General features: G+C 33.3%; 3 protein-coding genes across 3 annotated transcripts; all 3 read left to right on the top strand.

Moving 5' to 3' along the window:
• The first annotated feature begins 440 nt into the window (after window positions 1-440).
• On the top strand, window positions 441-3,936 carry LOC145638549 (uncharacterized). The gene is made up of 6 exons (XM_081689531.1): window positions 441-658; window positions 982-1,586; window positions 2,313-2,493; window positions 2,757-2,821; window positions 3,067-3,277; window positions 3,457-3,936. The coding sequence occupies exons 1-6, from the start codon at window positions 536-538 to the stop codon at window positions 3,793-3,795; spliced, it is 1,524 nt and encodes a 507-aa protein (XP_081545657.1). The 5' UTR covers window positions 441-535; the 3' UTR covers window positions 3,796-3,936.
• Window positions 3,937-5,167: 1,231 nt separating this feature from the next.
• On the top strand, window positions 5,168-6,995 carry LOC145640669 (uncharacterized). The gene is made up of 5 exons (XM_081691908.1): window positions 5,168-5,622; window positions 5,832-6,015; window positions 6,124-6,188; window positions 6,328-6,544; window positions 6,639-6,995. Exons 1-5 carry the CDS (start codon window positions 5,168-5,170, stop codon window positions 6,993-6,995), a joined length of 1,278 nt encoding a protein of 425 aa, XP_081548034.1.
• A 3,098-nt stretch (window positions 6,996-10,093) lies between these two features.
• Window positions 10,094-25,582, top strand: LOC145640670 (uncharacterized). The gene is made up of 7 exons (XM_081691909.1): window positions 10,094-10,381; window positions 13,380-13,744; window positions 23,554-23,745; window positions 24,177-24,360; window positions 24,512-24,576; window positions 24,676-24,886; window positions 25,048-25,582. Exons 1-7 carry the CDS (start codon window positions 10,187-10,189, stop codon window positions 25,387-25,389), a joined length of 1,554 nt encoding a protein of 517 aa, XP_081548035.1. The 5' UTR covers window positions 10,094-10,186; the 3' UTR covers window positions 25,390-25,582.
• The last annotated feature ends 694 nt before the right edge of the window (window positions 25,583-26,276 follow it).

Raw genomic sequence — 26,276 nt, forward strand, 5'->3', positions numbered from 1 at the left:
GATGATTATAGTAGTCAAATATTACAAATTTAAAAATCTTACCACCGATGGGATTCACCAAACGTTGTCAGATGTAAGAATCTGATGTATTAAATCATGTGTATAAAACCTTATAATGGAATCTCAATAATGTATCCAACAAAATTATACCAAGTATACTACGTGTATTAAAACTATATTAAAGTATAATTAACCAAGCTAATGGGCTAGTCATGTCTCTCACTCCCCATTTCCCAACCACCCAAAAATTAAAATTTAAAATTAATTTAAATTGTTTACAAGTCAAACTAAGCTTCAGAAGACTACCAAAAACACATGCCAACAAATCAACATCACTTTTTTTTTTTTTTTTTCTTTTCTTTTTTGTACTAGTATATTACAATAATACTCTCATTCAAGAAAAAGCAACAATTAATTATATCATTTTGTCTTTAATCAGTAATTGGTTAAATTATTCTTTTTTTCTGGGGTGCTAAATATTGAGAATAAGAACTTGGTTGCTAAATAGTTCATCAGCCCACCACAAAAAAATCTAATGGTGGTGGGGAAGATTGATATGGCTTGGTTTACTGTCAATAAAAAGAAAATTCTCTTCTATTTTTACATCTTTTTATTCCTTGGTTGCATCCTTCTAGTTCGACGTTTCGATCACACCGTGGTAAGTCCTTTAATTTGAACATATTGTTTTACGGAACAGGATTCTCTCTAGTTACTAGACGGTCTAATTACTCGAGTTAGATTTAGAGAGGCCGGAGAGGTCCTCGGCCTCTCATATAAAGCTCGTTACTTGATGGTCTAGTAATTAGAGAGAATCCTCGTTTACTCTTTGGAGAATCTTTCGAGTAATTTTTGGATTTGGTCGTTATGACATTTTTATGCACCGAACCCCATCAGAACTCGAAATAGTTACATAATGTTGTCAATAAATTGATTATAATTTCTTGTTTATTGTTTGTTGATTTCATTGATTTTGTTTCTCAGCCTTCAATTAAGATCACAAATCACAGCAATTCACCAGATTCAAGCAACAAAAACATCCCAAATTCAGTTCAAAACACACCAAAAAATGCAATACATTCATCAAAACCAACAGAATACCCCCTCATTTGTTCAAGCACAAACCAAACTTGCCTTAAAAACAACTACCCAACCACAACAGAAGTCAGTGAGGCAAATATCATATCATCCTCAATCGACTCGTGCCCGAATTACTTTCGATGGATCCACGAAGATTTACGACCTTGGATATCAAAAGGAATCACAAAGAAATCGGTAGAAGCCGGAAAGAACATCGCGTCTTTCCGGCTAATAGTATTGGAGGGAAGAGTGTTTGTTGAAAGGTATAAAAGAACATATGAAACAAGAGAAATGTTTACAATTTGGGGGATTTTGCAACTACTAAGATTGTACCCTGGAAAATTGCCTGATTTGGATATAATGTTTGAGAGTGGTGATAAACCAGTGATTAAGAAGAGTGATTATGATGAAGCTGCTGCTAATTACACTTCCCCTGTTCCTTTGTTTCATTATTGTGGTGATGATCAACATTTTGATATTCCTTTCCCAGATTGGTCTTTTTGGGGTTGGTAATGTTTCTCCTTTTACTCCTTTTTTTATTTTATTTTTTTAATTTTAATGTCGGTTATTAATTTAATTGTAACACTCCTTCTGTCCATAAATAGTTGTTATAAATTCCCGATTTTTTCTAATTTGATGTGGTTTAAATTTTTATAACAGTTGTGTTAATTCTCATAGACAATAATATACTTGTAGACATGTAGTGGTGATGTAACAAGTATTAGAAAATTCAATTATGTAGTATATGCCATTATAATTTTGGAAAATGTGAATCTAAACAGTCTAAAATATCTCGACTATTTATTTTTGTTAATAAGATAGTCCAAATCTAGTCAAGTACAGAGACAAGGCATGTATTGATAATTGATGTGTTTGGGCTCAATGTAATCTCTTTTTGCTCTACTTTAATGATTAATTATTTTATTTTACGCCATGGTTGATTTATAATAATGTGTGGGGTCTAATTATGTCATTATGTAATGTGTGGTGGTACCATTAAAAACAGAAGAGGTGGGGTCTATTAAAATATACGTACGGAGCAAATAAAGTATTGTACTCTTCTACAGATTATATTCGTATTTTGTAATATTATGAAAGTTTCTTGAATTAAATGAGACAATCATAGTAAGACGGAGGAAACAGAAGACACGACTCAAGTTGCTATCGTGAAAGTTATGTTTATCGTAGTTGTAATTGGCATTAAGTGTACACTAAATCTTACTATGGTGCTGCAGGCATGAGAAAAACATAAAGCCATGGGAGACCCAATTGAATGACATAATTGAAGGCAACCAAAAAGTGAAATGGGTAAACAGAGTGCCCTATGCTTATTGGAAAGGTAATTCTTTAACAGGAACCAGAAGAGACCTTCTTAGATGCAATTCGACTCGAGCGAAAGCTCAGATTTATGATCAGGTAACAAATCTTCTTATCCTCTACCTAGTAATCTTTAACACGACCTGAAACTACTTAGAACAACTTAAACCCGACTTGACTTGAACTTACCAACATAAATATGATCCATATATCGTATCTTGTTATTGTTGTTCCATGTCTTACAATCTTAAATAACTTTTCACACGTTTTGAGTATGATAAAAAAAAAAAAAAAATTACCCTAACCAAATTTGAACTCATTTGTTATATTCTAAGAACTTCGTTACTTTTTTTGTCTCTCAGAGTTCATCAAAGGAAGTTAATCATGGCTTTGAACAATCAAACATGGCAGATCAATGCACCCACCGGTAAGTTTTATTTCTTCATTTAGACAAATAACTAAATAAGTACAGGGTCGCTATGTGTACAAAGTGATAGCGAACCTAAAAACATATGCAACAATTAGTTTTATTTTAGTTCGCCCCAACATAATAGGCCACTTTCTAAGTTTAGTAACTTAAAATTTGAATTTGGAACTTTTATATGCAATTGGATGAAGTAGTGAGCTTTCTACTAAAATTTGATTGCATATGTTGATGGATAATGAATGAAGGTACAAAATATATATGGAAGGAAAAGCATGGTCGACGAGTGAGAAATACATACAAGCTTGTGATTCAATGTTACTGCTAGTACAACCACAATACTATGAGTTTTATAGAAGAAGTTTGCTACCATTGAAACAATATTGGCCTATTAATCCCTCCAAATTATGTGAATCCATCAAATTTGCTGTTACTTGGGGAAATAAACATCCAAACAAGGTACACTTTCCTCTTTAATTACGGTTTAAAAGACATGCTTGACCATAAATATCTTTAATTACGTAATAAATAAATCAGTAAAGTTAATAGTTCGGATTATATTTCTCCACTTTTGAACATCTAAAATAATTAAGCCACGAATCGTTGAATCATGATCTTGAATTCTTAACAAAATGCAGGCACAAGAGATAGCAAAGGGTGGAAGCAAGTTCATAACAGAGGAGTTAAACATGAGATACATTTATGATTACATGTTTCATTTGTTAAATGAATATGGAAAAGTCATGAAATACAAGCCAACTATTCCTCCAAATGCTGTAGAAGTTTGTACAGAAACAATGGCTTGCAAAACTTCTGCCAAAGAAAAAGAGTGGAAATTAAATTCCCTTGTAAAATCTCCTTCCCAAATAAGCCCTTGTTCAATTCCTCCTGCTTATGATCCTCATCATCTTCAAACATTTCTTAATACTAAAGAGGAGATTTTTAGGGATGTTGAGGGATTGAGTAGAGTAGGATGATACTTAAATTTTGTTTAGATTGAGTATTATATACGGAGTATTGTCCAATTTTGTAAATAAGCACCTTTTTTCAGGGGAAATTATTGGTTACGGATTAGTTTTGTAACTAAATATAAAAAAGGCTTAAGTGGCTTGTTACTAGCTCTCTTATACGAAGTATTTTTTTCGATTCATTTTCTAACATACACACTTTTATTTATCTTTAGGTGCTCGCGTGAATAACATAATGTTATGATGAGTTAATGATAATAGTGGATGTTTTCCATAATGATAATAATTAAGGATTACTATGTATTTATGTAATGATATGATTTGTTTGGTCGCATGAAGATCGTTTCTTATTTTTATGTTATCTGATCTTATGTTATGTAAAAAATACTCATCAATAGTGATGATTTGATGAATAATAATAGTACAATCTACAATATTAAACCTTCACCCTAAACTTGTCACGTAACAAGATTTTAAAAGGAAAAAAAAAATACATGACTAATAGCAATTAAAATGAGAAAATTTATAGCTAAAGATAGTATATAAGACAAGTTTCAAACTTCAAAGTGTGAGGTTATGGAATATGTGATGCATTTTCTGGTTTGACAGAGAGAATTGCGCTTCTTTTGTACAATTTTCATTTCTTTTGCCAACAAGAAAATACTGTTTTTTCTCTTTTCTTTTGGTCTTTTCAATTTCCACACCATACATTGCCAATAATATGGTCAATGTATACAACTCAACATGCATTCTCAATTGGTAGAAGCCATAACATGGCCTTTCAAGCGAAGGGCTTCAACTGTTATCCTATTTTATGCCATCCTCCTCGTTGTTGCCTTCGTCGGAACCCGGTACATGACCGTTGTAAGTCTCTGATCCCTATTTTTCGATATACCATTCATAGATATGTTCTTTAACTTTGAAGAAAATTCATCAAAAGAATGACATGTTATGTAATTTAGGACTATTTTGGGAAAATTTAATCTTGAAACTTCATAGCATGATTGTAATTTGTAAATTATCGTGATGAAATGATTAATCCCTTTTCGGCTTTTGTTCTAGAGAGCAATTGTGTAACGTAACGTAACGTATGTGTTTGTTGATTTTATTTGGGTGACATTCTCAATGCATTTCTATATCAACATTAACGTTACCCCAATACCTTTATAATGATTCCCGTTCAAAATGGACTATAGAAACATCGTGTTTTCATGCTTGTATTACGAAACATTACTAAACTAATGTATCATTTCTGATTACACAGCCATCAATTTCAGCAACAAGTTTAATCAGAAAAGCACTTCCAGGCTCTAAACAAATAACTGTAACACAATATCACCCTTTTAAAAGAACAGAATTCCCTTTACAATGCACCCCTGAAATGATCAATGCCACCCAAACATGTCCTTCCAATTACTACCCAACCACATTTAACCCTACTAACCCATCAACCCGAACATGCCCCGAGTACTTCAAATGGATCCATGAAGACCTCCAGCCTTGGAGAGACACTGGCATCACTAGGGACATGGTTGAAGCAGCTAAAGAATTCGCGTTTTTTAGACTAGTTGTGGTTGATGGTAAGGTGTATTGGGAAAAATATAGAGATGCTTATCAAACAAGGGATGTTTTTACCATTTGGGGAATACTGCAGCTTCTAAGACTTTATCCAGGGAAGCTACCGGACTTGGATATCATGTTCGAGGCAGGGGATGTTCCTGTGGTTCGCAAGAGTAACTACACCGGACATGAATCGAATGCTCCTCCTTTGTTTCATTATTGTGGAGATGATGATACTCTTGATATAGTGTTTCCTGACTGGTCTTTTTGGGGCTGGTAAGAAGCTAAGAACCTTATTTTAAGAAATATAAACACTTCTATTTTCGTAAGCATATTAGAGCTGATCATGAGCCAGGCTGCAGCTAGGCTGCCCAAATTGGACTAGGCCATACTCGATTACTCTAAGCTAGGCTTATCATACATTCATACCAAGTATATAATCGCGTGTGTTTGTTCTGTATCCTGATTTTTTTTGTTCATTATAGGCCAGAGATCAACATAAAAGGGTGGGAAGGATTGAAGAAGGATTTAGCAGAAGGAAACAATAGAGTTCCATGGATGAATAGGTTACCTTTCGCCTTTTGGAAAGGGAATGCTGATATGGGTGACAGAATTAAGCTTCTTCAGTGCAATTCTACTGACCGGTGGAAAACTCAGATTGCTACTCAGGTAACACTATTCCTAAACTAAATCGTCGTAGCCTAAAAGCCTATACACACGTTTTTACAGTAATCTACTTAAGCTAATGTGATCATATGGACTATTTGGCACTTGCAGGATTGGGAGCAAGAAACCAAGTTGGGCTTCAAGTCATCAAATTTAGCTGATCAATGTGTCCATAGGTTGGTAATCATACTAGACCGCGATTTTCTCTGTTTCTTGTAGTGATTACATACAGAGTAAATGTCTAATGGTTAATCTCCTAAACAGAACTGCGCGCTATACATGTTCTTATACTGTTATTTATTTTTTCTTGAAAAGGTACAAGATCTATATTGAAGGAATCGCGTGGTCTGTGAGTGAGAAATATATTCTAGCATGTAATTCTCTAGCACTTCTTGTAACACCTAAGTGGTACGAGTTCTTTACAAGAAGCTTAATACCCATGAAGCATTTTTGGCCTATTAATCCTAATCCTGAGAAGTTATGCAAGTCCCTGAAGTTTGCTGTTGATTGGGGTAACAAGCATACAGAAAAGGTAAAATGTTACAGATTATAAATTTTTAGTAACATGTTCTTGTGATCATACACCGATAATTCACTAAATTTTCCAATGTTTATGTAATCAACAGGCACAAAAGATTGGAAAAGCGGGCAGCAAATTTGTCCAAGAACAATTAACCATGGAAAATGTCTACGATTACATGTTTCATTTGTTGAATGAGTACGCGAAACTATTAAGGTATAAACCAACTGTGCCACCAGGAGTTAATCAAACGTGCTCAGAGGAGATGGCTTGCCTTCAAGAAGGGCTACAAAAGCAATTTAGACTAGACAATATGGTTAAGGGTCCTTCTAATACAAACCCATGTATATTAGAACCTCCTCAAGCACCTCAAGTTATTAAGGCTTTCTTGGAAAAACAAGATAGTGTAAGAAGGCGCGTTGATGGCTGGGTGGTGCAGGGGAGTTCTAGCGAAGATTTATGAGGTTAAGATGAAACGGAGATTGAACAAAGGACGCGGAGGAGGAGGAGGAGGTGGTGTTGGTAGGAGTTAATATGCACCAACAAACGTTACAACCTTGGACAAAGTCTAGCAACAAAAGGAAACACGTACATGTACGCCTCCTAGAAGGATTTGTTTAGTTAACGACATCTTCAGGCTCCAACTTTGCACGGTAGATTGATCCAATTAAGCTTAAAGTGTTAGAAAATGGAAAAAGAAACAAAAAGTTGAATATGGTTACATTTCAAATGAAAGAGGATCAAAAGGCTTTATATCTTCAGACAATGATGTTGTACAATACGTGGTATATACAATGTATCAAATTTTTTTGTACTCCGTGTGTACTACATACTACGTTTTAAATAGAATGCATGTCTCTTGTGTATTGATTTCCAAGTATACTATTAGTTAACATGTGTTGATTTTTAACGCAAACTAGATAACATAGTTTGACCATGGTGAGGGGATTTGCACTCGTGACCTAGCTTGTATAGGGACCCTCAGTCTTAACCACTAGCCAAAATCTTATCGGTTATACAATATTCTCTTGCTCTAGCTCCAGTAGGAAGTGTCCATTGATCGTCATTGGGCGGAGAGCTTATTCCTAACTAATCTCATCTTGACGTTAATTAATAAGTGATTACCAAATATCAAATAGAATTAGTTTTGTCTGTTTCTGCAACATTCAGACTTGAGAGCATAAAAGAATTGAAGGGTGCAAGGATTAAGCTGAAAGCAAATCAGCAACCAGCTCGTTTGCTTAACAAATAATTAATTAAGTTTAATTAGTCTCCTAATGACCTGCTTATGCTTAGTGTACTTAATTATAGTCCAAATTCCTTAGTTGATCCAAGTCAAATGTTGTTAATGATTTAATAATCATCTAATCTTAATTAATCATATCTTTGGTTAATCACATCATTTAACTCGAGGTTAAATCTGAGGTACTCTTTGATTGATGATTGGTTTCAAAATATGTAAACAATTTATTTTTAAAGTACAAGACACACTATAAGCTAAGCTAAGGTTAAGGATCCTTATTTTTAAAGGTAAACTCGGCCAAATCAATGTACATTATAAAGTCTAACTATGTGATTTCCAAGTTTATATAGTAGGTCTACTCAACGTATATTATGTCATTATTATGTGCTATAAAACAAATGTCTGAGGTCAGGGAGCAAGACGTAACATCGTTATTTTTGGAGGTCTCGGTGCAAAGTTTGTTACCCTAATTCCCTAAAGGGCTAAGGCGTGACACCTCTAAAAAAAGTCTTAATGTATAACGGTTATTTTAAGAGAGAAATTTGATGTAGTCAACTTAAATTAGTTGATAAAAGTCTTGAAATGTAACCTATTTTTTCACTACGAGTATATTGTGACTCTAATACACCGTAAAATTATTTATTAGAAAAAATTATTAGAGAATTCGAGCTTTGCTTGGTTATTTAATTTCCATTAATACAAGAACACAAATTTTTATACGGATTAATAGTCACTTCTAAAAAGCTTTTACCCATTGAAATTCACTTGGGTTACTAAGGGTCAGTTCTCATTGACTGAAATGAGCTGAACTGAACTTATTAGAGCTGAACTGAACCGAAATAAATATTTTATAAGAGAAGGAAATTAGGAGCTAAACTGAACTGTAAACTTATTAAATCCGAACTGAACTAAACTGAAATGAAAATTATTGTATGAGAACAGGCCCTAAGACCCTAGAGCCAAAAATAAATTAGAGTAACATTTAATAATAATAAAGAACTACACGTGATATCATATTCAACCAAATAAAATCATTTATGAACATAAATAAATTATATGATAAAGTATGATGATTAGGTAATATCAATAAATTATTATTATTGGAGCTTTTTTCTTGCCATTAAAACAAAGAATAAAAAAAATAAATAAGAAAAATCTTGAATATTCCGCACGTTAATGTCAAACGTAAGACTAACTATTAACTAATATTATCCCCATCAGTGGCGGATCCAGGATTTTTAAGGTGCTGGGTCACTGTCACCTATATCGATCATCACTCATCGACCGCATACCGGAGGTGGATGAATTTTGTGATAGACGATGAGTTTTTGGAGGAGGATGCTTGGGACTAAAGAAACTTGTTATATCATATGTTTTTTATGAAAATTAAGTCACAATTTCAATTTAATTACAAAATCCAATATTGTCAAAAATAGATTAATTCAATCTTTTTGCAACTTATCTATTCTATACCCAAGTGGTTTTTAGAATATTATAGCCAATTAAGTCACAATACCCAATTTAATTATACAAACATAATATATACAACACAAATTAGGAAAACCACTTAATGTAATGTCTCAACAACACAAAACATAACAGCATTGAAGGATAATCAAATTAATCACATGTTAATCAAATATCATAAGTTCATTATCATTTCAAAAGGAAAACCAAAAAAAAAAATATTCTATTTCTAGCTAATGCTACTACAATGAATTAAATGAAAAAAGAAGGAAAAAATTGAAATAATCACATGAAAATCAATAAATCACATAACCATAACATAGGAAGGAAAAAAAAAAAAAAAACAAAAAGATAAAAGGAATTCCAAAAAAAAAACAAAAAAAAAAAAACAAAAAAACAAAAAGATAAAAGGAATACAAAAATTACAAGTCTTAAGGCTCGAACTCAAGACTTGTGTGGCTAGGGCCTTGCTAATTGGGCTTTGTCCCAATCCCTCCAACCACTAAGCTACAAGATTGTATTGCTAAGTTATAACCAAAAATAATGTTTATATCTTATTTTCTAATAGGTGCCATTTAAAAAAAAAAAAAAAAAAAAAAAAAAAAAAAAAAAAAAAAAAATTTCTGCTAGGTCACGTGACCCAGCAGGACCAAGGCTAGATCCGCCACTGATCCCCATACCTTATTATGACAACTAAACCTTTCTTTTTTTCTTTTACTCCCAAGAAAATTCAACCTCATTAATATTATTATTGTTGTTATTATTATCAAATTATCTATGTCATTAATCAACCATATTACATCATATGGTATATTTTGGTGTATATATATACTCGTATAAGTTCCCCGTCAAAAAAAATATACTCGTATAAGTTTACACATTTCTTAGTGCATGAATCACCAACTGTTCAACTAAAGAAAAAAAAAAAAAGAAAAACAGAGAAGATGGAAGAGTATTCTACTTCTTCCTCTTCAAACAATGACTCAAACAGTATGAAAAAATTATGTGATTCATTCAAATTAAAAGTTTGTACTTTGTCGTCGTCGTCGAAATCGAATAGATTTTCCGCAACAACAGCTTCTTTGCTTCTCTTCTTCCTTTTCATATGTACCCTTGTTTTCACTAGATGGTCTGATATCGTAAGTCCTTTTTATTTCCTCTTATTTTCTTGTTTCCTTTGTTTGTTTGTTTGTTTTTTTTTTATTTTTTTTTTTGAGATTTTAATCAATTCATATAATTTTGGTAGTTTATATGTTTATGATTAATTGAATTTAATGTTTAATTTTAAAGTTATTACCATGATACATGATGATTTATGAATTATATGATGCATGGTATGACTTGATTATGTTCATAATTGTTGTAGTGATTATTCTTACCTTGTTTATTACTTGTATGTTTTTTATTTTCTTGAGTAATTTCATATGATCATGATTCTTGTACTTTGATACGTAACTTGTTTTGTTTTTTTTTTTTTTTTTTTTTTGCCCTCTCTCTTTTTTGGGTGGGGTGTAGACAACTTTGAAATTTTGGTTTTTTGTGGTACGGTGGGCTTTAATGGAGTAATTATTTAGGTTTAACTTGTTTAATTGGTATTGACAAATAGGCAAATTTTGAGCTTTCTTAAAAGTTAAAGCATATTGGCTAATCCTTATTGTCCTGTAAAGGCGGTAAATTACTTCATACTAAGTTACACACGCAGTAGCTGTAACAAGACAATAAGTTACTCACAACTCACAAGAGTTACAAGCTAATAAAGATGTCAATTCGGGAAACTGAGACGGATTTATTGGTGAGATCGGATTAAATTGGTTTATTTCAAAGTCTTGTCATACTAATTCATTAAGTCCATACAAATCAGAAATCTAGATTGGATTATTTTTTCAAGTCAGTCAAGTCAATTTTTGACACCACCACAATTCATAATAAGACAAGTATCATCCATTAATGACATAGATACATAGTTTAATGACATAGATAGTTAGATACATAAAATTTCCGGCCTTGACGTATTACTAGCCTGATACTTTGTACAAGTTAATCTCTAACATAGTCGGTAGTAATGAAATGTTGCGGTGTTCATGATTTCATATGCAAAGTTGGTTTTAGTGAATTTAAATTTAGAGAAATATTTTAATAGGCTCGTGATGTAAGTTTTATATTTTGGTAATTTGTAATTTTAAAGATCAAATATAAACGAGAATTGGTAAAAAATAGTTTTAATCACTATAAAATAAAAATAATTTAAGTATAGTAAAATAATTTAAATTCAAGAAATATTAAGTAAAGAAAACATAACTTAATAATTAAAATATGCAATTATAGATATTGGATTTTGTTTTTTTTTTTTTTTTTTTTTTTTTAATACGGTAAAATATGGGAGGTTCCCACCCTATCACCAAAGTGCTACAAAGTCAACTTTTGAGCAGACAAATCGATCAAATAATGTTTGATATAAACTCCTAAATAGCTCTTTCAAATCAGATAGTAATGGTTTTAATTATTTTCTCGTATATTAGTGACTCCTTCGATGAATTCAATTGGTTGATTTGTACGGAGATTTCCAATCAAAACCTTTGAAAACTATACTGTAAAGCAACCAATAGCTTACTAGTACGTGGTGGTGGTCCAAGTAATTATCTACCCTCGATGTTACTTAAACGTACAAAAAGTAAAATAAAAGTGTGGATGAATGGATGATCTATAGTATATACGTAAATAAAAGGAATATAGTTATATTACCCAATATGTAAAATTCAATTAAAAATACACGATATTTTTGGGGAGAAAATAAAAACATACACTTATATTTGCATTTGCTTAACCATACTTATGTTAATTCGCTACTTTGCTAGATTCAACTACGCAAAGGGGGATAGAGAAGGGAAATAGAGAGAGGATTGCCCGCCTTAGGACTAGGCTTGGTAATTGTGGGCGTGGGTCATGTCAAAATATGGTCACTTTTAATTGGGTCAAATATGGATCGTACGTTCGTAACCTTGTAGGTTAATATATAGAGGTATAGAGGGTCAATAACAGATAGATCAATATACCATAAAAATATACAAAGTAAAATGTAGGAGATTTTGTATAGGCCGGGTAACCTTGTCCAATAATGATTTTGTCCATTTTTAATAAAAACCTTTTTACCCCATCAGATATTCAGATTACCCTATACAATAACCAGTTTTACGTAATCCTTGTGTCAAAAAAAAAATTAATTAGGACTAATAGGATAGAAAATAGTAGGGGTAGACAGTCAAGGTCCTCATGGATGGGACTATATATGGACGGAAATTAAAAAGATTTGGTTTTAGTATTGGTTTACATTTAGTAAATTCCATGTTTAATCAGTCCATGAGTCAACTAATACCAAAAAGTCGTCCACCAAAACTACAATGCACGGCATAGTTTGTTAGGCTGATGGCAAAATACACTTCCTAGTTGAGAATTTGAGATCAACTTCTTTTGTCATCTTATAACATTGTACATGAACTGTCAAACGCGGGTATGGGCCGCACCCGCAAATTAAGAGAGAGAGTCAACTTCACAAGTCCAAGGAGGTTCCATCCCAAAACCATATGGCAATAGGAGGAGTAGCCCCTTAGCCTTATAAAGTGTTTAACTCTCTCTTCTTCAACTAATGTGGGACACTTACATGTGGTGACACTTGAGAGGTTTATTCTTCAACATGAACTTTGAATGTTCTGTATGTATATCTTGATTGGACCAATTCCATATAACTGAGTGTTCTATATGTAATACAAAATATATTTTCTACTTATGTATAGATGGTTGGTTAGGAATCGTTAGGATTATAGATTATGGAATCTTCAATATCATTTCTATACGTCTAATAACAAAATTTTACATTTGTTAGCTAGACTCGAATGGTGAAACATGTATCATTGTCATATGTCATATAAATTCTCAATGCATGTATATTGATGATAGAATACCAATCAGTGTAAAGATACTTGTCAGCTTTTTAAGTATCGTGTTTTTAACAAGTCTCTAAATTAATATTCCAAATATTACTTACCTTATACATAACGCTAAACAAATTTTATTTATTTCATTGTGTAATTATGTTAATTAACCAAGAATATTTTTTTTGATGCATTATATTTTTCTCAGTCAACTTTAGCAAGCAGCTCAGGGTCATTCACCTTCTTAATGTTCTCAAACCACAACAAACAAGAGTACCCAAAGAGAGATGAGTATCTCCTCAACTGCACCTCAAGCAACATGACTATAGCATGTCCATCAAACTACCCTCCTACACCCGATCACACCTTTACGTCAAACGAAACGTGCCCCGAGTACTTTCGATGGATACACGAAGACTTGAAGACATGGAACAAGAAAGGGATTACAAGAGAAATGGTAGAGAGTCTAAAAGATGTCACACATTTTAGACTCGTTATTGTGAATGGAACGGCCTATGTAAAGAGATATGCAAAGGCGTTCCAAACAAGGGATACGTATACATTTTGGGGTATATTGCATGTTGAGCAATTAGGTTTTGATGATTATAAACTAATGATGATTATCTATCTAACGTGTATGTTAAGTTGTGCATAGAAAGAGCAAGTTATGTTTGGAACAGGATACAAGGAACCTGAGCAATGACAAGTATATATACAAGGAACTTGAGCAATATAGGATAAGCAATAGAGGAACAAGAACAATGATAAGTGTTACGGTTGATAAGCATGATGATGGCTAAGGAACCATGAAGGTAACTATGTAAATAGGTGTTTACATATGTTAGCTTCACGAGGTAAGTATCCTATACATATATAGGTCATGTATGTGTAGGAGTCTTTTAATTTAGTTTAGTTTTCTTTACTGTTTTTATAAATGAAAAAAACTAACCTTCTGAGTTACTTTGTTATCCTCAGAAGTTTGCTCAGTTTGTCATCATTAAAAAGGGGCAACTTGTTGACCCTTATGAGGTTTTGATGATGATGTTAAGAATTGAGCAAACTTCCATTTAATAAGGATTTTCTAGTGTTGTGATGTTTGCAGGTTCAGTAAGCGTTGAGGGCTGAAGTAGGAACTGAAACAGAGGAACTTTAGAAGATCCATGAGGATACAAGTAAAGTTAGAAGAAGAGTTCCAGAAATGGAACTTCCAGAAGTTTCTTAACAGGAACTTCAAAACGGGTTGTAACGACCTGGTTCTGGTGTAATGCTGGGGCAAACCCTAAGATCCAGAATATATCAAGACTACAGGATTCCAGAACAAGAGTTTCAGAGAAGCAACATGAAGACAGAGAAATAGAAGTATATTGCTCTAGGATTCATGTAAGTATGTTGGACATAAAAGTCGGTCTGGAACAAGTCTATATAGAACCTAGGTGAACTCCAAACAGTCAATGAAATTAGAGTAACTGACTTGTCAGGAACTCGGAGACTGTCAGAGTTCAGGAACCTAATAGGAACTTAAGTGTGCACGTTGTTAAAAGTCGGTTTTAATGATATATATATTTACCTTATACGTGCATATCTTTTAGGGATTTGGTTTTACTGAATAAAGATATTTATCTTCTAATAAATCCCTTTTGGAAAAAGATAAATTTTGTTTAAAAAATATTTTTAAACTAAAAGATAAGATTGGAATTAAATCTGATTTTATGTTAAGTTTATCTTATTATTATTGACAGATTTTATTCTGAACAAAAAGATATATTTTCGGAAAACTTGTTTTAGAAAATATCTTTTAAACTTATCTTTTCAGAAAATCTATCTTTTTCAAGATGAAATGAATATTTCGAGTGTACTATAAATATGCTCATAAGTATTCATTCAAAGTTGAGGCTGACGAAGTGTAGTGGTCGTGCTTAATGGTTTTAGCCTTCACCACGAAGCTAAGTCAGTTCTCCTGGTCAAAGTTCCTATCAGGTTTTGGTTACAGTATGTCCAGTGAGTTCCAGACAGGTCTCGAGTGTTCAACATATTAGTTTTATCTCTTTATTCATAGATATGTATTTAGGGATATTCAATGAGATCTTGTAATGGGAAAAAGGGTTTTTGAGTGTTTTGTATTTTGGGGTGAGATTGTGAATTCTCTTAAATTCACACAAGTGATGAGTTTGAAATCTCGTAAAATTCGAGTGGTAGCTGTGAGTGCACAGTGAGTGAAAGGAACCTGAGAAGTGTCTTGGGTCACCTAGGAAGTGTCCTGGGTAAGGGGAGAAAAAGGGTCCTGAGAAGTGTCTTAGGTCTGGTAGGAAGTGTCCTATCATAGAGTCAAGTGTCCGTGGTGGAACTTGCAAAGCAAAGGTCTGTGTAATAGGTTGTACTAGGAGAGTTGCCTATTATAGTGGAATTTGTTTATAAGTCCCAATGGGCCGAGGTTTTACTTCCAGTTAGGCACTGGATGGTTTCCTCGTAAAACTTGCTGTGTGCTTTAAGTTCCTTTACGCTTTAATTGTTTATTTCCGCTTAAGTTCCGCGATTGGAACCTACTACCATTCACCCCCCCTCTTGTAGTAGTTCATCTAAACTAACAATTGGTATCAGAGCAGGTGCTCTTGGTAAACCGGGCAACCCCGAGGAGCAAGTTCCAGGCTATGATGGATATCTACAAAGAATGCAACGAATGGAACTCAACCCTAGAACGTACCCAATACCACGTGAAGACCAAAGTCCGCTTGTGAAGCAGAAGAGATTTAAAGATGAACATCTTTGAGGTAAGTGTCTCGTCTTTGAAGTCTTGATTATATGCATGATATTATGTGTACAAGTTCCTTGCAGTATTTCTAGTTAAATTTTGGATTTTGTTTTGAAGGTTTGCAAATCAATTCTGTGTAACCTTAAATCTGATTTGTAGTGTGAAAAGTATTTGTCAGATTTACAAATTGATTTATTTTTAAAGAATCGGTTTACTAGAAATAGTTCAAGGAACGTATTGTGTAGAATTATGCATATTTGGTCTCTTGGAACCTGGATTACTGCTGTATGGAAACTTAATTCTTTGGGCAAGGTAATGAACGTATATTTTGAATATTTGCCAAAGAATGACCTTATCATGTGTATGTGTTATTCTGAATATTTATTATGTAGACACATGATGTTTATTGTTAGTAAAGATAGTTGGTTTAACCGTAGTTGTTTAATTATGGATTATTAACGTCAATTACTAACATGAAGGTACCCAATATATATTGGGTAACCAAAGCCAAAAGATGACTGATTTTGCAGGCTATATGAGTGAAGACAACTTATTAATAACGATGATCTTTGGTTGTTTGTATATAAGAAATTATGTGCAAGTTCCGCTCACTAGAAAGCCTTTATAAGAGGGTTATAGTAGGTGAAGCGACAATATGGATAAGTGTGTAAGTCACCTATACATCTCTCTGTAAATATTGGTCATGTGCTTTTGGTATGTATTAATCCTTCACAAATTCCTATTGAAATTCAATTCCCTATTCTTATGAAGGTTATTTGTGAATGGATAAAAAGAGAAGTTGTTTTGATGTTTATAATGTATATCATGACAAACTAACTTCTCTTCTAGTTTTGTGCAAGTTATTAATGATTGTTTTGTAGGTTTGTCCATTGAGACAAATTGGTGCATAAAAGTTTGTTCCATTAGGAGCTCAGTGCTTAAATTGGTTGGAACTTGGTGAACTTGAAATGATAGAACGAATTAGGGATACAGGAATAACAAAGCTTCTATATCAAGGTGCTATAGGAGTTAGCGTATACGTTCCTGTAAAGATTCTGGTTCAAGTTCCAGTTAAGTTCTTAGTATTCAAAGTTCCTTGGAACAAAGCATTAATTCCTGTAGCAGACTCTTATGAAGGATGATGAGTTAAGATGATTATCTTTGACTGCGTGTTGGAGATTCATCATTTCGTTGATGGAACGACATCTAAAAGGGAGTACTCTTACAGGAACTTTATGTTTCAACACTTTTATGCTTTAGGTTTTTTCTATCTCTTTTGACTAACCTACTGACATTTTAAAGGCACAAAGGAATCTCTTGGGTTGTGAACTTTCAGGTTATATCTTTTGAATGATAATATGAGGGACTTTGACAAGGTGTTGAAGAATTTGAGATTAAATCAACACGTTCCTCTACCCAAGATACAATGGTCTAAAGGACCAGAAGACATGTTCCAACTTTATGTCAAAAGGAACATGGAAGAGTTGAAGGTTTATAATAGGAGGGAACTCGCATTATCTCGACAGCGAGGTTCCAAAAGAGATGATGATAGCCAAATCAAGGTATCTCTTACTATAAACCTACAATGGAAGAACTTTGACTTATAATACTAACACGAAAGGTAAAATTTCTACATAACAGGAAGTTAGTAAGTCAAGTTCCTATCCCATTGTGAATATTTTTCTCGTCGAGTTTTTAATGCACATTCTGGTTTTCAATTGCTTGTAACTCTATTTGTTTCATGGCTTCAAGATGACATCATCAATAAAGAGTGGAAATGTCACATATGAAGGGAATCAAAAAGGGAACACATCATTTGTGGATCTCAAGGTGATTCCTAACAACAACCTGACATTTCTAGGTTTTATTGAAGATGAGATACTTCTATGCTTCAAACTGTGAACATGTAAATCTTTTCATGCTTGATAAACCTAGTAGGAACTCGATAATAGGTATATGTATATGTAAGTTCCAAACAGGTTAAGATCGAAAAGCATGAGAATCAAACACATGTTACATTCTCTTTCAACATCAGGTAGATGGTAAGCAACACTAATCCATTGGATCTTAGTGATATGGATATGTTTACCATGTGATATGTAGAGACTAATTGAAAGAGATGTCTTGTTTATAAGTAATGAAAGCAAATGTGCACTTGGTTACTTTTCTTAATAGAAGAGACGATGAATTGTTTGAAAGTCTTTTCTATCACAGGGTAAGTGGCTAAGTGTTCATCATCTATGAGGTTATAGATCTAACAACGGAACCTAGTTCCAGTCATGTTTAGTGTTTGTTGCAGGAACACAGATTGATAACAAGTTTTCAATTTTGAATCATGAAAGACAAGAAGAGAACAAAGTTATATACTAATGGTCTTTGCAGGTTCTTTGGAATAGTTTTCAATGCCTCTTGCTACATCATCAACACTGAAGCAATAGATCTTTGATTAACAAGACACCCTATGTTCCACTTAGGGATGTTTGATGATAGAAGTGCCAAGGCGATTTATCCATAAACGCCGAGAACAGCAAAACATAAAGAGTTTACCCTATCTTATTTAATGTGCAATAAGTGAACATATTTTGAGACTAACATGTTTGTTCCCATCAGACAGGTGATAAAAGGTGAACTCGCAAGTTCTTGAAGAACTATCTGAGTTCCTAGTAAAGAAATATGTCACTAAGAATAACAGCAAGGGATAGCTACATATGTTGAGGAACTTCGAGATGTTAAGTTCCAACTCATGCAGCAAAGTTCAAAGAACTCAATACAAGAAAGCAAGTTCCAACGAAGTTCCAGAGCTGAGATAATATTTGTTCCGACCAGCAATATCTCAACAAACTATGGAACTAAAGTGTCTTTCATGCATATGTAACCAAAGGGAAAACCTCAACAACCAAGGATCAGAGAAGAGCTCGAGATATCAACTGAAAAAGATGGACTTCATAACTCATAGTTGTATAAAAGATAAGTTTGTTTTTAAGGTTGATGTAAACATATAATTGGTTGTTATCAGGTTAGATGTGCAGCAGGAACTTAATAAGCTTAAAAGGAAGAGGATGCATGTCACATCCTGAACCTATTCTAGAACACCTAAAAAGGGTCGGAGATTAAAAAGGGTGTTCTGGAAAATGCTTATTGAGTAAGGCACGTGGATGGAACAAGGCCAGGTTGGATCTTAAAAGAAACAACCAATACAAAGGTATGTAGTGTCTTTAAGGAACTTGTTGCGTGTGTAGCTAGACTTGAAGCAAATTGAATAATATTTGTTCTTGCTGTTTATATGGGATTAGAGTTGTACCACATAGATGTCCTGTATGTCTTGATATGAATTTTTGTAGACGTCTATGTGGAACATACTCTAGGATAGAATGCTATCCAAGTTCCTTCTTGAAAATTGAGTTTTAAAAAGTATCAATTTTTGTTTTCAAGATGAACTGAGTTATTAGTAGTACTTGTTTACATTGATATATCTCTGGTACTACTAACGAGCCATTGTGCATTGATTTTTGCTAATTTATGATAAGAAAATATATTTGTGAGCATTAACCACTGACAATGGAACTTGAGTTAGAAGTGGAAGTTCATATTAGATTCGAAGATCATCAAGGAACATAACAGCCACTTCAAGAACTCCAAGGTAAGCCATCATATTCAACCAATGCTTTAAAGTTATATTTTTATTGGTAAGAGACTACATAAGATATAAGTTCCTTTTCACATGTCGGCATTAGATGAATTGAATTGATATATTTTTGGTATGAATGCAATATGTGAATTTTTGAATTGATTCTCTTATGGTTTTGTCTTGACTTGTCATATTCTTGTTTATTGCTTAATGGAACAAGACTTGATGAAACATAACATGAGTATAAAGTATTTTTTTCATAAGTTATGTCAAGCTGGGGGTTCCTATGCATGTTATACTTAAAGTAAAGAATATGCGCTTATTGTTTATGTGTCACACTTAGTTCTTGTGTTGTAAAAGACATACTCACTTGCCTAAGAGTATTAGAGGTCTCATAATAGAACTATGGGTGCTGTCAAACACGAAGTTCCTAAGTTGCCAAAGGAACAATGAAAGAAACTTTGATGGAACAAGACAGGTAAGTTCCCAGACCGTTTACACCTCACTTGTTTAAATTTCAGAGGGAACTAACCTATATTTTAGCCAACTTTCAAGCATCCACGTCATATATCTTCGATCGCAACATTATTCTACAACTCTAAGTTGTGTGTCCGTGTTGCATATACTTTAATTGTCCCATATTCAGAAAATCGAAGATTCTTATTCACCCAATTCAATTTCCTCTTTCCGTTCACACACTTTTACTTCTTATTCTTGATTCCCATGTGCTCTAAGTTTGTTGATCATCTTTTTATGATTTGATGAAACATGAAAAATGGTGATTATATTTTGAGGGGGAAGTTGAAGATAAATAAAGAAGTAAGTACTTGAAAAGGAAGAAGAATGGTAAGGGACTCAGGGGAAATAAGGCAGGAACCAAGAAATCAAAATGGTTCAGATCTGGTTGTGGAACTCAAGTGTATGAGTAAGTAATATCTTCATTGATTTAAAAATGTGTTATTCCAGGAAAGTATGCAAAATTTGTATAATGACACCCTTTAAAAAAAAAAAAAATAAAGAAAAGAAAAGAAAAAGAAAAGGGTGATCAAATATTTAATTTCCTGGATATCTAAAGATGAAGAATATTGACTTTGATGTGGAGTACTCGTATACTTGGTGAGCTAGTGAAGGAACAACGACAAACGTTGAAGGAACTTGGCTATGATGAAACTGAAATCTATTTAAGTTCCAGTATGCAGAATGTTCCTCAAAGAAGTTGGTGGTAGAAGTAAGGGAATTTGGTTATCAATTGGTAAGATGAATATGTGTTGTGTTTAGCAGGAGGTTCAAGAGTATGAAATGAAGAACAAATGTGGAGAACCTTATCATCTCAAAAGGTCTAAACGAAGAGCACAAATTCCATTTCATGTTCCCTCTACTTATTTTGTTCCATATGCTTCTTTATATATCGTTTGAGCTTGCGCTTTCATTTGTCTATTCATGCAGTCCATTCCTAACTTTTTAGCTCTGATATTTACTTGATTCTTAACCTCTTATTTGTCAAGTTCAATTAAGGGTTTTGAAGTTGGGCCTTTGGATTGTGAGTTGGAAATTAGTGTGAAAATGGTATTCGTGTTTGAAAAGTGAGTACCTTGAGGCTTTTAGGAACAACAAGTGTTTAACCATTATATATTTACTTATTATATGGTGGTAGGTGTGACATATGACTTTAAGTGTGTATAATTTACGAAAAACAAACATGTGGAACAATACCCTTTTTGATAATGACAAAAGGGGGAAGAATATGTATGATGCTTATGGTATGCAGTAATTAAGTCTAAAGTTCATACATCATGATCGTTGAAAGTATATATATATATTGATAATGATGTGTATTGCTAAGTTCCTAACTATGTTAAGTTCTTGTGTATGTTCTTAATGTTCTTAACTTGTTCATATGGTATTTCCTTGAAAAACTAAGGGGGAATAAATGTACAATGATTATCCTTTAATATGTGATAAGCATCATTAGTTTGTCATCATCAAAAAGGGGGAAATTGTTGAGCAATTAGGTTTTGATGATTATAAACTAATGATGATTATCTATCTAACGTGTATGTTAAGTTGTGCATAGAAAGAGCAAGTTATGTTTGGAACAGGATACAAGGAACCTGAGCAATGACAAGTATATATACAAGGAACTTGAGCAATATAGGATAAGCAATAGAGGAACAAGAACAATGATAAGTGTTACGGTTGATAAGCATGATGATGGCTAAGGAACCATGAAGGTAACTATGTAAATAGGTGTTTACATATGTTAGCTTCACGAGGTAAGTATCCTATACATATATAGGTCATGTATGTGTAGGAGTCTTTTAATTTAGTTTAGTTTTCTTTACTGTTTTTATAAATGAAAAAAACTAACCTTCTGAGTTACTTTGTTATCCTCAGAAGTTTGCTCAGTTTGTCATCATTAAAAAGGGGCAACTTGTTGACCCTTATGAGGTTTTGATGATGATGTTAAGAATTGAGCAAACTTCCATTTAATAAGGATTTTCTAGTGTTGTGATGTTTGCAGGTTCAGTAAGCGTTGAGGGCTGAAGTAGGAACTGAAACAGAGGAACTTTAGAAGATCCATGAGGATACAAGTAAAGTTAGAAGAAGAGTTCCAGAAATGGAACTTCCAGAAGTTTCTTAACAGGAACTTCAAAACGGGTTGTAACGACCTGGTTCTGGTGTAATGCTGGGGCAAACCCTAAGATCCAGAATATATCAAGACTACAGGATTCCAGAACAAGAGTTTCAGAGAAGCAACATGAAGACAGAGAAATAGAAGTATATTGCTCTAGGATTCATGTAAGTATGTTGGACATAAAAGTCGGTCTGGAACAAGTCTATATAGAACCTAGGTGAACTCCAAACAGTCAATGAAATTAGAGTAACTGACTTGTCAGGAACTCGGAGACTGTCAGAGTTCAGGAACCTAATAGGAACTTAAGTGTGCACGTTGTTAAAAGTCGGTTTTAATGATATATATATTTACCTTATACGTGCATATCTTTTAGGGATTTGGTTTTACTGAATAAAGATATTTATCTTCTAATAAATCCCTTTTGGAAAAAGATAAATTTTGTTTAAAAAATATTTTTAAACTAAAAGATAAGATTGGAATTAAATCTGATTTTATGTTAAGTTTATCTTATTATTATTGACAGATTTTATTCTGAACAAAAAGATATATTTTCGGAAAACTTGTTTTAGAAAATATCTTTTAAACTTATCTTTTCAGAAAATCTATCTTTTTCAAGATGAAATGAATATTTCGAGTGTACTATAAATATGCTCATAAGTATTCATTCAAAGTTGAGGCTGACGAAGTGTAGTGGTCGTGCTTAATGGTTTTAGCCTTCACCACGAAGCTAAGTCAGTTCTCCTGGTCAAAGTTCCTATCAGGTTTTGGTTACAGTATGTCCAGTGAGTTCCAGACAGGTCTCGAGTGTTCAACATATTAGTTTTATCTCTTTATTCATAGATATGTATTTAGGGATATTCAATGAGATCTTGTAATGGGAAAAAGGGTTTTTGAGTGTTTTGTATTTTGGGGTGAGATTGTGAATTCTCTTAAATTCACACAAGTGATGAGTTTGAAATCTCGTAAAATTCGAGTGGTAGCTGTGAGTGCACAGTGAGTGAAAGGAACCTGAGAAGTGTCTTGGGTCACCTAGGAAGTGTCCTGGGTAAGGGGAGAAAAAGGGTCCTGAGAAGTGTCTTAGGTCTGGTAGGAAGTGTCCTATCATAGAGTCAAGTGTCCGTGGTGGAACTTGCAAAGCAAAGGTCTGTGTAATAGGTTGTACTAGGAGAGTTGCCTATTATAGTGGAATTTGTTTATAAGTCCCAATGGGCCGAGGTTTTACTTCCAGTTAGGCACTGGATGGTTTCCTCGTAAAACTTGCTGTGTGCTTTAAGTTCCTTTACGCTTTAATTGTTTATTTCCGCTTAAGTTCCGCGATTGGAACCTACTACCATTCACCCCCCCTCTTGTAGTAGTTCATCTAAACTAACATTGCAACTCCTTAAGTTGTACCCTGGTAGATTACCTGACCTAGATTTGGTGTTTCAATGCCATGATCAAGCATCCATCAAGAAAGACAAATATAAAGGAAGAAAAGCCGCCTTTGCTCCTCCACAATTTCATTATTGTGGGGATGATTCTACTTTTGATATCGTCTTTCCCGATTGGTCTTTTTGGGGATGGTAATTATTCATCGATCTCTTTAAATATACTTCCTCTGTTTCTTTATTATTGCACCATACAAGCTGGACACAATAAATTTGATAGAGGCAAAAAGAAATAGAGAAAAAGGTAAAAAGACAAAAATGTCTATGTGATGTAACATAGGCTAAAAAAAAAAGTGTGAAAAAGTAACAGTATGTTGGGTATAAATTACAGTGTGAACAGAAATAATTTTTATGAACGGAGAAAATATTTAGTTTCCAGAGCGAGGTGTTACATATGTTGCACGTTACATGCTATAACAACATTGACATGCACATGATTAGAACAATTATGTAAAAATTAAACATATCATATATATAAGTCTAGCAATATTCATCAAGGATGATTTTTTTAATTTATGTTGTAATAATATGTAAATTAATAATGTCTTTATTTTGTATTGTTTCAGGCCAGATATTAATATAAAGCCATGGGTGCCCTTGGAGAAAGATTTTAAAGAAGGTAACGCAATGAAGAACTGGACTTCTAGGGAGCCCTATGCTTTTTGGAAAGGTAACTTGCATACTGGTCCAAGACAAAAGCTTGGTAAATGCAATTCTGTAAATGATTGGAACGCTAAAATTGTTAACCAGGTAATTATAATCTAAGCTTTGATTTGTTACATTGCATAATTTGAAATACGCATCACATGCATATAGATTAAAAATAGTCATGCTTGTTAAAGTAGTGCACCGCACAAGATTAACCTAGCTAATAGCTAATTAAAGCGGTGTACATTGGCAGAATTGGGGCAAGGAAGTTGCAGAGGGATTTAAGAACTCTGATTTGTCAAAGCAATGTACTCATAGGTAATAGGTAGATCTTTATTCTTTCATTTTAATTTTTGCTAAGACTTTTATTTTTTTAAAAAAAAATTATAGAATTTAATTTGTGTGATTTATATGCAGATACAAGATATATATGGAAGGAAATGCATGGTCAGTTAGTGAGAAATATATCTTAGCTTGTGATTCCATGACCCTTCTCGTAAACCCTGTATACTATGAATTTTTTACAAGAAGCTTAATTCCAATGAAGCATTATTGGCCCGTAAACCGTAATAATCTATGTCATTCCATCAAGTTCGCTGTGAATTGGGGCAACAACAACACTAACAAGGTAAGTAACAAAATGTCAATTCATCTTTTAAAATACTCCTTTGAATTTAATCTCCAAATTACAATGCATCATAATATAAGGTCTATACCGTCCATAAAGTATTAGCGTATACTTCCTCCGTTTTTTAATTTCTGAAATTGAATTAATTTATGTATTAACAGGCTCAAGAGATTGGAAAAGAAGGAAGCAAATTCATATTTGATCAAATAAAGATGCAAAATGTGTACGATTATATGTTTCATTTGTTGGATGGATATGCAAAGCTACTAAGGTATAGGCCCACCGTACCCGAAGGGGCCATTGAGTTATGCTCTGAAAAATTTGCATGCAGCCCAATGGGCTTGGAGACAACGTATAAAAAAGAGACCATGGTTAATGGGCCTTCAGAAAAAGGCCCATGTAAACTTCCCCCACCATATGATCCACAAACCCTTAAATCTATTCGTAAGCAAAATGCCAAGATCAAGGAAGTTGTTGAGATGTGGGAAAAAGGAAGTGGCTAATTTACCACATTTTTGAGAATATAATTGTAAAACTGCATTCATAATTCAACTTGTAACAAAAAAAGACATAGAAGTAGAATTGTAGAAATAGTTTTTTTTTTTTTTTCTTACATATGTATTTAGTATAGACATCTTCTTTCCAAAACTAATATACTACATAATTCTTTTCCTTACGCAATTGGTTTTTACTAGGGGTGAGCAAAAATTCCGGGTACTCGAAATTGGAATTGGAATCAGTGGGTTCGGAGCCGGAATTGGACCCGATGATTGGATACCCGGTTAACTAACATATGCTACACTAAATAAGTTTTTTTTTTTAAATAAAATTATGTTAAATGTATAAGACTCACTTTAACCGAAGGGGCCATAGAGCTGCGCTCCGATAAATTTAAAAGCAGCCTAATGGACTTAACTTGCTATTTTGTCCAAACTCGCAAATCATATACTCTGTATCATTTAACAACCAAATTATATGATTACATCTCATGGTATTTTTTGATGTATAAGTATATATTCAACATTTCCTAGTGTATTATTATTTGTTCAAAGAAAGAGAGAAAAAACAGAGAAAATGGAAGAATTTGTTTCTTCTTCTTCAAATAATGTTTCAAATGGAAATAAAAAGAAATTGGATTCATTTAAATTGGTAGTTGCTTCTTCTTCTCCTTCATCATCGTCATCGAAATTAATACGTCTTTCTGCAACAACAACTACCTTGCTCCTCCTCTTCTTCTTCATTTGTACCCTTGTTTTCACTCGATGGTTTGATGTTGTAAGTCTATTTTCTCTCTTATCTTTTTCGTCTTTCTACTCTTCATTCTCCTTAGAAATTTGTTTTTGATAGAATCTTCAACTCAATTCATAGCAATAATATTATTCCGTACATT

This window comes from Chenopodium album, chromosome 7, assembly GCF_948465745.1.
Source record: "Chenopodium album chromosome 7, dcCheAlbu1.1, whole genome shotgun sequence".
NCBI classification, from domain to species: Eukaryota; Viridiplantae; Streptophyta; class Magnoliopsida; order Caryophyllales; family Amaranthaceae; genus Chenopodium; species Chenopodium album.

What these genes read in the sequence shown, in the direction of transcription:
- LOC145638549 (XM_081689531.1), top strand. Translation starts at nt 536, where the DNA reads ATGGTGGTGGGGAAGATTGATATGGCTTGGTTTACTGTCAATAAAAAG. An exon ending in GATTGGTCTTTTTGGGGTTG is followed by an intron (nt 1,587 to 2,312) that starts GTAATGTTTCTC and finishes ATGGTGCTGCAG; the next exon opens with GCATGAGAAAAACATAAAGC. An exon ending in GAAATAAACATCCAAACAAG is followed by an intron (nt 3,278 to 3,456) that starts GTACACTTTCCT and finishes AACAAAATGCAG; the next exon opens with GCACAAGAGATAGCAAAGGG.
- LOC145640669 (XM_081691908.1), top strand. Translation starts at nt 5,168, where the DNA reads ATGATCAATGCCACCCAAACATGTCCTTCCAATTACTACCCAACCACA. An exon ending in GACTGGTCTTTTTGGGGCTG is followed by an intron (nt 5,623 to 5,831) that starts GTAAGAAGCTAA and finishes TGTTCATTATAG; the next exon opens with GCCAGAGATCAACATAAAAG. An exon ending in GTAACAAGCATACAGAAAAG is followed by an intron (nt 6,545 to 6,638) that starts GTAAAATGTTAC and finishes TGTAATCAACAG; the next exon opens with GCACAAAAGATTGGAAAAGC.
- LOC145640670 (XM_081691909.1), top strand. Translation starts at nt 10,187, where the DNA reads ATGGAAGAGTATTCTACTTCTTCCTCTTCAAACAATGACTCAAACAGT. An exon ending in ACGCTAAAATTGTTAACCAG is followed by an intron (nt 24,361 to 24,511) that starts GTAATTATAATC and finishes GTACATTGGCAG; the next exon opens with AATTGGGGCAAGGAAGTTGC. An exon ending in GCAACAACAACACTAACAAG is followed by an intron (nt 24,887 to 25,047) that starts GTAAGTAACAAA and finishes ATGTATTAACAG; the next exon opens with GCTCAAGAGATTGGAAAAGA.